We start from the raw sequence: 13,018 nt of genomic DNA, 5'->3' as shown, positions 1-13,018 counted from the left end.
AGCAGTCCACCCAGCACCCAAGCCACCCTTGCCAGCCAGCATCATAGCTTGCAACAGACCTTCTAAGACCCTTAACTCATCCCTCTCTCAACCTTATCGCCCGCAGACCTAGCCAAAACCTTGAGCGTTTGGCAGATCTTTTTCCGATACGCATTTACCGAAGGCCGACATACTGGAGACGCTGGCGTAAAGATTGGAGGTACTCAGGCCTACCTCTAGCAAGCACAAGAGATAATTCCGCCGTAAGGGTTTCTGCTTATAACTGTAGTTATAAAGCGCTGACCACGGTTCAAGGGCTGTTCTAAGCGCTGCGGTAGACGCGAGCTGATCGGGTCGGACGCGATCCCTTTCCCACAGGGGGTTCCCGGCCTAAGCGGGAGAGAGAACAGGTTTTCACTCGCCCCTTTCCAGTCGAGGAAACCGAGGCCCGGAGAAGCCAGGTGACTTGCCCAAGGTCACACAGCGGCCACCTGGCAGAGCCTGGGATCAGAATCCGGGTCTTCTGACTTCCAGGCCCGCGCTCCTTCCGCTAAGCTACGCCGCTTCCCAGATTTGGAATCCCCAATCGTGTAGGCTACCAGATCATACCATGGGATGAACGCCACATTACCTCTGTGTCTGGATCATCTCCAGCCTCTCTGCCGGCTTGACTCGACGCCCGGGCAAGGAGGGGGAAAGTCACCTGTGACTCCAGGCGTCTGGCTCCACTCTGGCATATATGGGGCAAACTCGGCCAGAGAGATCACGAGCAGGATTAGGGAAAACGCACTGATGGGCGACGTCTCCCTGGGTGACGGGGAAGGGTCCTCACCCACCCAGAAAAAGGGGATGGCGGAACCCGAGAGAAGACAGCTGAAGGCTAATAATAATAATTATGGTACCTGTTAAGCGCTTACTCTGTGGCGAGCACTGTTAATCAGGTTGGATACAGTCCCTGTTTCACATGGGGCTCAGTCTTAATGCCCATTTTACAGATGAGGGAAATGAGGCCCAGAGAAGTGAAGTGACTTGCCCAAAGTCAGACAGACACATGGCAGAGCCGGGATTAGAAATAATAATAATTAGTAATGGCATTTGTTAATCACTTTGCCCCGTCCTTTCTACTACATCTCGTCTCTGCTCCGCTTTGCTCCTCTTTCCCGCGCCCCTCCCACGAGCACCCCAAACGTGAGTGCTAGGCACTGTACTGAGAGCTGGGGTAGATACAAGCCAATCGGGCTGGACACGGTCCCTCTCCCACGTGGGGTTCACGGTCTCAATCCCCATTTTACCGATGAGGGAACTGAGGCCCCGAGAACTAAAGTGACTTGCTCAAGGTCACACGGCAGACGAGCGGCGGGGCCAGGATTAGAACACAGGTCCCTCTGGCTCCCAGCCCCGGGCTCTCTATCCACTAGGCCACGCTGCTTCAGTTTCGGTCTCGACGACATCCTGGGGGTAGCGGGCCACGGGATCGAGGAGTCTAGCCACGTACCGGTCTCTCAACTTCGCCGAGTGGACTCGGGAGATCTCAAAGCGCGAGTAGGTAACCTCAAGGCCTCGGATGAACCAGCCATTCCCTCTCTTCAGGATGAGAACATTCGGGTTCTGAGGCCTTGGAATGGTTTCTCAGGAGCGCCCCAAGAGTGGGAAGAGAATCCCTGGCCTCGGTCCCCGGCGGGACTGGTTCGACCGCTTCCCTGAGTAGGAGAGTCGGGGCGCCTTGCCAGTTTCAAAAGTTGTTCTCGGTTCGGGGTGCTCGTGGGTGGGGCGCGGGAAAGAGGAGCGAAGCGGAGAGGAGACCAGATGTAGTAGAAAGGATGGGGACAAAGCCGAAGCCTACGATCCGCCGGGCCGAGGTGACGGGGATCCCAAGAGCGGACGTCCGTCCGTCCACCTCTCCCCACAACACCCCCCTGGCGCGCGGCCTCTCCGAGGCCTGGCTGGGCACCCCGAGCCCTCTAAACGCCCACCTCGTCGTAGTCAGGGAGGCGTCGGTCCGCTCCACGAGACGTTTCTGGGCGCCCCGTGGAAGGGCAGCGAATCGGGGTCAGAGCTGTCTCTCCTCCCACAGTTAGACCAGCCTAGATACAGGCCAGCGTTTGCAGTGTCACAGTTCTCGGGGAGACGGGCATCGGCCTTCACTCCTCGGGTCGTTATCGCAGCCCCCGAGGCTCGTACGGGTCAGGGTCACGACGTGCCCTTTTTTTGAAAAATGGCATTTATTAAGCACTTCCCCTCTGCCAGGCCCTGTACTAAGTTCTGGGGTAGACACAAGCTGGTCAGGTCGGACGCAGTCCCGGTCCCACATGGGGCTCACGGTCTTAATCCCCCTTTGAGAGATGAGAGAATAATAATAATAATGATGATATTTGTTAAGCGCTTACTATGTGCCAAGTACTGTTCTAAGCGCTGATCTGAGGCCCAGAGAAGTGAAGCGACTTGCCCAAGGTCACGCAGCAGACAGGTAGCGGAGCCGGGACCCAGGTCCTTCTGACTCCCAAGCCTGTGCTCTATCCACTGGGCCACGCTACTTCCCTGAGGAGGCACGGCGTGACCCTTGCCTTCTCGTTTGTTGGAGCTCAATGATCTCGTCCCTCGGGGTGGGGACTGACTTCATTAGGGTTGGGAGCCCACAGAAATCAGAGCGATCTAGCTGTCAGTGCAATTTACTGAGCGTTATGCGCTGCGCACTGTACTGAGCACCGGAGAGACTATGAGAAAACAGGAAGTCTCGCGTTACCGCCCTAGACATCTCGACAGAGTCACTCGAGATCCCCTCCTATGGTCTCTGGAGCATCTGTAGCCTGTCATTCATTCGTTCAATCGTATTTATTGAGCGCTTACTGGATGCAGAGCACTGTACTAAGCGCTTGGAAAGCACAATTCGGCAACAGATAGAGACAATCCCTACCGAACAACAGGATCGCGGTCTAGAAGATGGGCTCACAGGCTCCCAGTCTGTCAACTGGAAGACGGGGAAGAGGGCGAAGCGGTCGTCGAGAGGGAGGAAAAGGGAAAACCCTTCTGGAGAGCTGTGGGGAGCTGTCTTGCTTTCAACCTCCACCTCCCTTCCGAGGCCAGAAGAAGACACTGTGAAATGTTTCGCTTCCCAGATCAATACCCTATGCAAATTTGAACTCTGCATAGATAAATCGGTTACTCGGATTTTCTCATCCTGATGTCGAGGGCCAGATCTTGCACAGAAGTCCCCGGTCTCCAGGCACGGAACCTTACGGCTGTCGAATGTGGCGCGTTACACGAACGTGGGTCACGACTGAATTGCGCTAACGCTTCACTACGCTCCTCGATATGAATACGTTGCCACTTGAACGGGCGAGTCGGGAGGGTCGGCCTTATGGGAGGATTAGGTAACTGAGATGACTAAAGACTGCCTGTGCGCCCCAAGTCTCTGCAGAATTTCTAGCCCAGGACAGAATGGATGTGGGGGAATCCCAGGAGTCATTTATCTATTTATTTCTTTATTTACATTAATGTCTGTCTGGACATAGGGGAGCCCTCTAGCCTGCGAGCTCGTTTTGGGCAGGGAATGCGTCTGATGTTATACTGTACTCTCCCAAGCGCTTAGTACAGTGCTTTGCACACAGTGAGCACACAATAAATACAACTGAATTGAGCAGAATGAGGGATTGGGCTCAGAGTCTTCATCTCCATTTTACAAACGAGGTAACCGAGGCCCAGAGAAGTGGCGTGACCTGCCCAAGGTCACACAGCAGACCCTTCTGGCTCCCGGGTCCGCGTTGTACTCACTAGGCCAGGCTGCTTCCCCTGCATTCCCCTATCCTGCCCCTTGGCCTTTCAGTCTGGTGCCTTCTCCCCCCACCGCCTTAAAGAACAACTGCTGTAAAAACAACAGGGGAAGAACAGGTTTCCCAAGCCTCCCTGCCGGGGCCGGCCACCTATTCGGCGGGGCACCGGCCTGGGAGCCAGAGGGCCTGGGTTCTAATCCCCACTCCGCCGCCGGTCCGCTGTGGGACCTCGGGCAAGTCACTTCGCTTCTCGGCACCTCGGCTTCCTCGACTGCAAAATGGGGATGAAATACCCGTTCTCCCGCCTCTTGAAACCGGGAGCCCTACGTGGGACGGGGACCGTGTCCGACCTGATCAGCTCGTGCCCGCCCCGACGCTCAGAACGGTGCTTGGCCCACAGTAAGCGCTTGAACCCACGCGACAATAACGACGACGACGATTTAGGGAGTAGAGGGGACATCCGATTCCTTTCACGGGCGAGAAGGTGGTAGGACAGGGTAGAAGGGGGATCCACGTAAACCCTAGGAGGGAAACCGTCCCGTGCCTCGAGCTGCTGAGACGAGTTTGGTCTTTCGACCTCCATATTCAGCTAGTCCCCCAATTCCGCCCGCTCCACCTTCGCGACCTCTCCGGAATCGGTCCCGGCCTTTCCATCCCAACTACCAAGCTGGTCCAGGCACCGATCGATCGCATTCCAACTCGCCTACCGCAATCAGCCTCCTTGTGGACTTCCTGGCCTCTTCCCTCTCCAGGCCACACTTCCCTCTGCTGTCTTTCCATAATAACAATAATAATAATAATAATTAGGGCATTTGTTAAGCGCTTACTATGTGCCAAGCACTGTTCCAAGCACTGGGGTAGATACAAGGTGATCAGGCTGCCCCGCATGGGGCTCACAGTCGCCTCCATTTTACAGATGAGGTAACTGAGGCTCAGAGAGGTCAAGCGGCAGGCCCAGAGTCACACGGCAGACGAGTGGAGGAGCCGGAATCAGAACCCACGTCCTCCGACTCCCAAGCCCATGCTCTTTCCATTAAGCCACGCTGCTTCTAGTCCTGCGCACTTCTCCCCGCTCCTCAAAAGTCGTCCGACCGTCACCCATCCGCCCCCACATCACGGTGAGACTCCTCGCCGTCAGCCTTTAGGCACTCCATGGGTTCTCTCCCCCCGCTTACCCTCGCCCTTCTTCCACCGTGCAATGCCTCGCACGCTCCGCTCAAGCCGAGCCAGATGCTGACCTCCTTCTCAGCTCGTGGCCAACCTCTCGCTCGCGCCCTCCCTTCCGCCTGGAACCCCCCCCAACCTCTCCCCGTCTTCGGGACCCTTCTGAAATCCCCATCTCCTCCGGCCCTGATTCATCTGGCAACTCCCCGCAGCCGCTCTGGCACTTCCGCTTCCCCAAAGGCGTCTCTCGAGCTTGATAGATACTAAGATGCCAACCCCAAAGGCTCACAGAATTGGAACTGAAAAACTTGGCCCTGCCGACTTGGAAACGGGACTGTGTCCAACCTGTGTGATCTTGGCCAGGTCCCCTGTGCCTCGACGACCTCATCTGTAAAACGGCGATTAAGACCGTGAGCCCCACCCGAGACACGGACTGTGCGCGTATTTTTCCACTCGGTTGCTTCCGCCTACCTGTGATGGGTTTTAGGGTCCGCTCCCCCTGCTAGGTTATGATTTCCTTCAGGTCGGAGATCACATCTTGAACGCTCCCAAGCACTGTGCACTGCGCGGGGTAAGCGCTCAACGAATACTATTGATTACCCGAGTCTACCGAGAGAGTGGGAAAATCAGAGGCGCCTTCTAAATGCTGGTCGAGTTCCTGATTCTGGGGCTAGTCGCAGCGTGGCATAATGGGAAGCAGCGGGGCGTAGCGGATAGGACACGGGCCTGGGTGTCACAAGGTCATGGGTTCTAATCCCGGATCTGCCACTTGTCTGCTTCTGGCTTTGGTAAGTCACTTCGCTTCTCTGGGCCTCAGTTTCCTCATCTGGAAAATGGGGATAGAGACTGGGAGACCCATGTGGGCCACGGACTGTGTACAACCCGATTTGCTTGTATCGACTCCAGCGCTCAGTACGGTGCCTGGCACATAGTAAGCGCTCAATACCACAATTATTATTATTTCTCCCCTCCCACTACCCAACTGAGAGCGAAAGGCCAGAAGACCCCTGAGCTTTTCAACCAAAGGAACGTTTCAGGCGGTACATACCGTCAGTGGTATTCTCCAAGTTTAAAAAAAAAAATACCTAAAAAGCAGGGTTCACAGATAAGCCTACTATGGAGGAAGTAAAACTGCTACGAAACAACAGAGGCAAACTAACCCGGCCTGTGGAAATCGGGAGTGGGTGATTCTTTGGGGGCAGAAGCTTTGGACAGATCATGAGACGGACAAGCAAAATGGAGGCCAGCATTAGGCATTTCAACCGGCCAAAGGACAGTTATTTCAGTCACAACCACGAAAAGAAATAGCTACTTGTGGCCTTAGCGTAACCCCTGAACTCAGCAAAGATAAATACTCGTATTCTTGAGTATAGACACACACACACACACACACACACACAAAACCAAGCGTGTGTGTTTTTGTTTGTCCCTGCAGAAGCCGAGGAAGAAGGAAAGGAGTGTTGCTCTGGACTAAGGAAGAACGGGATGGACTCGGATCACACGTCAGGCCAGGATGAGTATCCGGTTAGCGTCGGGTGGAAGTTGGGCTGTTGTGCATGGGGAAATCACACATGTGCAATCGCTTCCTTCAGCGACCCGGGTCAGGCCCAGCCAGAAGCGCGCTGGGATTTGGGCTAGGTACTTGCTCGTACTCATTATGCTTGACTTGGGCTGAGCCCCGGATTTTCAGGACATGCGGGTTTTATTATACGGTGCTTAGAAGAGCAGGCACCACGAACATTCGAAACATCGGCCGATGATCATCGGATTTCTTTTTTTTAAGAAAAGAAAAACACTATTCTTGAAATTGCAAGGTGAAAAAAAAAAATAAGATTCGATACGCTAGAACACCGCAGTCTGGCACCAAACTCCCTGAGACTGAAGAGAAGGCTTATTATTAGAGCACTGAATGCTCACGCTAACATTATTTATTATTACTACAACAGTATCTGTTAAGCTCTTACTGTGGGCCACGCACCGTATTAAGCGCTGGGGTGGATACGAGTTAATCAGGTTGGACCCAATCCCTATCCCGCATAGGCCTCAAAGTCTTAATCCCCATTTTACCGATGACGTACCCGAGGCACAGAGAAGTTAAATGACTTGCCCAAGGTCACACAGCAGGCAAGTGGCAGAGCCAGAATTAGAACTCGGGTCCTTCTGACTCCCAGGCCTGTGCTCCACGCACTAGGCCACGCTGCTTCTGCATTCATTTTGCAAACCCCAGGTCTTCTCTGGCGTCACCTATATTATCATTATTTTGACGGTCTGAAGTCATAGGCAAGATTGTCGAACTTCCGGTAACTATCTGCTCACTTCCCTCCGTACATTTCGAGGGGACACGGGTAGCGTTAAAACTGTTGAGACACGTCTGAAAGGGGCGGCTACTTCATTTCCAAGCACTTAGTAATAATAATAATAATTATAATAATATAATATAATTAATAATATAATAATTTGCTAAGCAATTACTATGTGCCAAGCCCCACCGTTCTAAGCGCTGGGGTAGATGCAAGGTCATCAGGTTGTCCCACGTGGGGCTCACAGTCTTAATCCCCATTTTACAGACGAGGTGACTGAGGCCCAGAGAAGTGATGTGAGTTGCCCAAAGTCACACAACCGATAAGCGGCGGGAGCCGGCATTAGAACCCACGACCTCCGACTCCCAAGCCCGTGCTCTTTCCACGGAGCCACACTGCTCCTCTATATCTAATCCTCACTGTCAGAGGTATGGAAACTGAGACACAGAGAAATTAAGCGACACGCCAAAGGTCACACAGCAGGCAAGGGTCGGAGCCGGGATTGTCATTCAGGTCTCCGGACTCCAGGCTCCGGCTCTTGGCACTAGGATACCCTGCTTCTTGCTAAACGACAAAGAAACGGAAATTTAGACGTTCAAGAGTCCCCCTCTAGACCGTACGCTCGTTATGGGCAGGGAACGTGTCTGCTAGTTCCGTCGGAACTGTATTCTCCCGAGTGCCTAGAACAGTGCTCCGCGTATAGTAAGCGCTCAATAAATACCATCGAGGGATGCATTCATTCATTCATTCAATCGTATTTATTGAGCGCATACTGTGTGCAGAGCACTCTACCAAGCGCTTGGAAAGTACAATTTGGCCACGGATAGAGACAATCCCTATCCAACGACGGGCTCACAGTCTAGAAGGGGGAGACGGACAGCAAAACAAGTAGACGGGCATACAAGCAGTACAGCGCGGTACACACAGTGAGTGCTGAATAAACGCCATCGTTCGATTTGCCAAGTCAATTTTCACATTCTTGGATGTATTTACCGAAAGACCCCTGCAATCATTTCAGAGTATATTTTGAAGATCTGTTCCGTGGCACAGAAAACGCCACTCACGAATTAGTACGGCACTTCCCGTTAAAACCGTTCTTTAATTACTGCCCTCTCCCGAGAGCTCAGTACAGTGTTCCGCACAGAGTAAGCGTTCAATAAATACCGCTGACTGATTAAATACCGTCGTACGGTTTTGAATCGGCGGCAATCACAGAAGATACTTTTTCCTTCCACTTTCCGGGTAATCGCTTACGACAATTAAGCTTTCGCCGCCGACGCTTACCAGCGTACACCCCTCGCTAACCGGAAACAGAAACTTTTGCAAATTTTGAAATGGAAATGAAAAACGGATTTAGCCGACTATCTTTAGAACCCTTTCTCCTCATCCTTCATTGACTTGGAATTACAAACAGCAATTGTTCAAGATCCCGCCCCCCTTCGGAAAAGTACTAGGCACTTGTTGTGGAAACAGGAATCAAGGCAATTGCAAGGCTTCCCAAAACGGATAATAACCTCTTGGAGGTCAGGTGAGCTACAGCATCGCAATTTGGGGAATCAAGGCTTCGCAGACTGTGAGCCCGTTGCGGGCAGGGATTGTCTCTATCTGTTGCCGAATTGTACTTTCCAGGCGCTTAGCACAGTGCTCTGCACACAATAAGAGCTCAATGAATGCGACTGAATGCATGAACCCACTCGACCCAGCCGTGGGGCTCCAATTTTGCCTCCTTCCCACCCGGGGCCCCCCTGCAAAAAAATCAGAGAAGGACTCCCAGATGGACTACTGGGGAAGCCGGAATATGGTATTGTACTCTCCCAAGCGCTTAGTACAATGCTCCGCACACAGGAAGCGCTCAATAAATACGATCGAATGAATGAACGAGACAAAACCGGGCCAGGTCCGGTCTCGCCCAAACGTGCCACCCTGAGGGTCTACAGAAGTTCGTTGTGGGCAGGGAACACATCCACCAACTTGACTGCTGAACTGTAATAAGAACGATGGTATTTATTAAGCGCTTACTATGTGCCAGGCACTGTTCTGAGGGCCGGGGTACATACGAGGTAATCAGGTTGTCGCACAAGGGGCTCGCAGTCTTCATCCCCCTTTTCCAGATGAGGTAGCTGAGGCCCAGAGAAGTTAGGTGACTTCCCCAAAGTCACACAGCTGACAAGGGGCGGAGCCGGGATTAGAACCCATGACCTCTGACTCCCGAGCCCGGGCTCCTTCCACTGAGCCACGCTGCCTCTCTCGAATCGTACTTTCCCAAGTGCTGAGTACGGGGCTCTGCACAGAGTAAGCGCTCAATAGATACGACTGAATGAACTCTGTCGTTCTGTACTCTCCCAAGTGCTTAGGACAGCACCCTGCACATAGTAAGCACTCAATACATACCACCGATTGACTGTTCTAGTGCGCTTTCTCACTAAATACGATTGGCGCTACACTGTGCTCTCCCAAGCGCTTAATACAGTGCTCTGCACACAGTAACCGCTCAATACGATTGCTACATTCAACTCTCCCAAGTGCTTAGTGCAGTGCTCTGAGCACCATAACCGCTCAATACCATTATTAGACTCCACGTCCTCCCGCGGTCCCGGAACGCCCTCCCTCCTCACCTCCGCCAAACTAATTCCCTTCCCCTCTTCAAAGCCCTACTGAGAGCTCACCTCCTCCAAGAGGCCTTCCCGGACTGAGCGTCCCCTTTTCCCTCTGCTCCTCCCCCTCTCCCTTCCCCTCAGCACTGTGCTCATTTGTATATGTTCATTTTTATTACCCTATTTATTTTATTAATGAGGTGTCCATCCCCTTGATTCTATTTATCGTGATCACGTTGCCTTGTTTTCGTCCGTCCGTCTCCCCCGATTAGACTGTGAGCCCGTCAAACGGCAGGGACTGTCTCTATCTGTTGCCGATTTGTACATTCCAAGTGCTTAGTACAGTGCTCTGCACATAGTAAGCGCTCAATAGATTCGTTCATTCATTCAACAGTATTTATTGAGCGCTCAATAGATTCATTCATTCAACAGTATTTATTGAGCGCTCAATGGATTCATTCATTCATTCAATAGTATTTACTGAGCGCTTACTATGGACAGAGCACTGTACTAAGCGCTTGGAATGTACAATTCGGCAACAGATAGAGACAATCCCTGCCCACTACTGAATGAATTCTCCCAAGCGCTCGGCACAATGCTACGCACACAGTCACCGGTCAACACAATCGATCGCTGGACTGTACTCTCCCCAACGTTTAGGACAGTGCTCCGCACGCAGTGACCCCTCAGTGACGGTTACTTTGAACTCTCCCAAGCGCTTACTATAGTACCCTGCCCACAGTAACCACTCGATGATTATTACACCTTAGCATCCCACACGCTCAGTAAAAAAAAATAAAATAAAATAAAATAAATGGCGGTATTTGTTAAGCGCTTATTATGTGCAAAGCACTGTTCTAAGCGCTGGGGGATACAAGGTGATCAGTTTGTCCCACGTGGGGCTCACAGCTTTAATCCCCATTTTACAGATGAGGTCACTGAGGCACAGAGAAGTTAAGTGACTTGCCCAAGGTCACAGCACAGACAAGTGGCAGAGCCGGGATTAGAACCCACGACCTCTGACTCCCCAGCCCGGGTTCTTGCCACTGAGCCACGCTGCTTCTCAGTGCTGTGCACACAGTCCCCGCTCAATGATTGCTACATCAGACTGTCCCAGGTGCTTAGCACAGTGCTCTGCACCCCGTAACCGCTCGAAACGATCGCTAGACGGTCCTCTCCCAAGCGCTTAGCACACAGTCACCGCTCGATTCAGCAGCGTGACTCGGTGGCAAGGGCCCGGGCTGGGGAGTCGGAGGTCGTGGGTTCGAATCCCGGCTCTGCCACTTGCCAGCTGTGTGACTGTGGGCAAGTCACTTCACTTCTCTGGGCCTCGGTGGCCTCATCTGGAAAATGGGGATGAGGACTGTGAGCCCCACGTGGGACAACCTGATTCGTTCAATCGTATTTACTGAGCGCTTACTATGTGCAGAGCAGTGTACTAAGCGCTTGGCATGGACCAGTTCATTCGATAGTATTTACTGAGCGCTTACTATGTGCAGAGCAGTGTACTAAGCGCTTGGCATGGACCAGTTCATTCGATAGTATTTACTGAGCGCTTACTATGTGCAGAGCACTGTACTAAGCGCTTGGCATGGATCAGTTCATTCGATAGTATTTACTGAGCGCTTACTATGTGCAGAGCTCTGTACAAAGCACTTGGAATGGACCAATACATTTGATAGTATTTACTGAGCGCTTACTATGTGCAGAGCTCTGTAATAATAATAATAATAATGTTAGTATTTGTTAAGCGCTTACTATGTGCCGAGCACTGTTCTAAGCGCTGGGGTAGATACAGGGGAATCAGGTTGTCCCACGTGGGGCTCACGGTCTTCATCCCCATTTTACAGATGAGGTAACTGAGGCACCGAGAAGTGAAGCGACTTGCCCAAAGTCACACAGCTGACAAGTGGCTGAGCTGGGATTTGAACCCATGACCTCTGACTCCAAAGCCCGTGTTCTTTCCACTGAGCCACGCTGCTTCTCTGTACTAAGCGCTTGGCATGGACCAATGCATTCGATAGTATTTACTGAGCGCTTCCTATGTGCAGAGCTCTGGACTAAGCGCTTGGCATGGACCAATGCATTCGATAGTATTTACTGAGCGCTTATTATGTGCAGAGCACTGCACTAAGCGCTTGGAATGGACCAATGCATTCGATAGTATTTACTGGGCGCTTCCCATGTGCAGAGCACTGGACTAAGCGCTTGGAATGGCCAAATCGGCAGCAGATAGAGACGGTCCCTGCCCTCTGCCGGGCTCACGATGACCCTGCATCTCCCCCGGCGCTTAGAACAGCGCTCTGCACATAGTAAGCGCTTAACACATCCCCACGTTATTCTTCTGGCTAGACTGTACTCTCCCCAACGCTTAGGACAGTGCTCCGCACGCAGTAACCCCTCAATAGGAACGATCGCTACACTGAAGTCTCCCGGATGCTTAGCGCAGTCGATTGCGCCGTACTCTCCCCAACGCTCGGCACAGCGCTCCGCACACGGTGCCGCTCGATGCGTACGGTTGTTCCAAGAGCGAGCGATCGATCGATCGAGCGATCGATCGATCGATCGCCGGGGGGGGGGACTGACCGTAAAGCGCTGATCGCCGACGCTGCCCACGGCGAAGCAGTGGTCCCCGGGGTTCACGGCGCCCGTCAGCACCTGGTGCAGATTCATGTCGGCGTCGCTGTCGTCGCTGTCGTCGCTGTCGTCGTCCCCCGGGGGGGGGGGGGGGGAGCGTCGGCACGCAGCCGCCGGGCCCGCGCGCACCTGTCACGGGCGGCCCTGCCCCCCCGCCCCGGCCCGTTTCCCCTTCTGCATGGCCCCGATCTCCCTCCTCCACCGCCCGGAGCCGGACGGACGGACGGCCGGGCGGCCGGACCCACGGAGGGAAGAAAGGGCTCTAGCCCGCCCCCCTCGCCGCCAGCCAATCCCGGCCCTTCCGCGGCCCGAGGCCCCGCCCCCCTCCCCGCCAGCCAATCCCGGCCTCTGCCCCGCCCGAGTCCCCGCCCCCTCCCCGCCAGCCAATCATCCCGGCCTCTGCCCGGCCCGAATCCCCGCCCCCCTCCCCGCCAACCAATCGCGACTCTTCTCCGACCCCTGGCCCCGCCTCTTCTTGCCGCCCAATCCCGGCCCTTCCCTCCGACCGGTCTGTGCGCAACCCCGACACGAGGGTGGGCGACTGGGCGGCGGCGGGGCACGTGGGCGGGCTCCC

The 13,018-nt window shown here is 53.8% G+C and overlaps 1 protein-coding gene across 2 annotated transcripts in view; it reads right to left on the bottom strand.

Annotated features, from left to right (window-relative positions):
* The window catches only part of DMXL1 (Dmx like 1), a 153,342-nt gene extending 140,753 nt beyond the window's left edge, over nt 1–12,589 (bottom strand). The window contains exon 1 of one of the 2 annotated variants that reach the window (XM_029056093.2): nt 12,394–12,589. In XM_029056093.2, the coding sequence (XP_028911926.1) occupies nt 12,394–12,480 (87 nt within the window). In that variant the 5' untranslated portion in view covers nt 12,481–12,589. The remainder of the gene's footprint in view (nt 1–12,393) is intronic. The other variant, XM_029056092.2, reaches the window with a different exon arrangement.
* Between the last annotated feature and the right edge of the window lie 429 nt (nt 12,590–13,018).

Source organism: Ornithorhynchus anatinus, chromosome X5 (genome assembly GCF_004115215.2).
Source record: "Ornithorhynchus anatinus isolate Pmale09 chromosome X5, mOrnAna1.pri.v4, whole genome shotgun sequence".
In the NCBI taxonomy this organism is placed as follows: Eukaryota; Metazoa; Chordata; class Mammalia; order Monotremata; family Ornithorhynchidae; genus Ornithorhynchus; species Ornithorhynchus anatinus.
The sequence above is the reverse complement of the archived record's forward strand: the minus strand, read 5'-3'. Positions and strand labels throughout refer to the sequence as shown.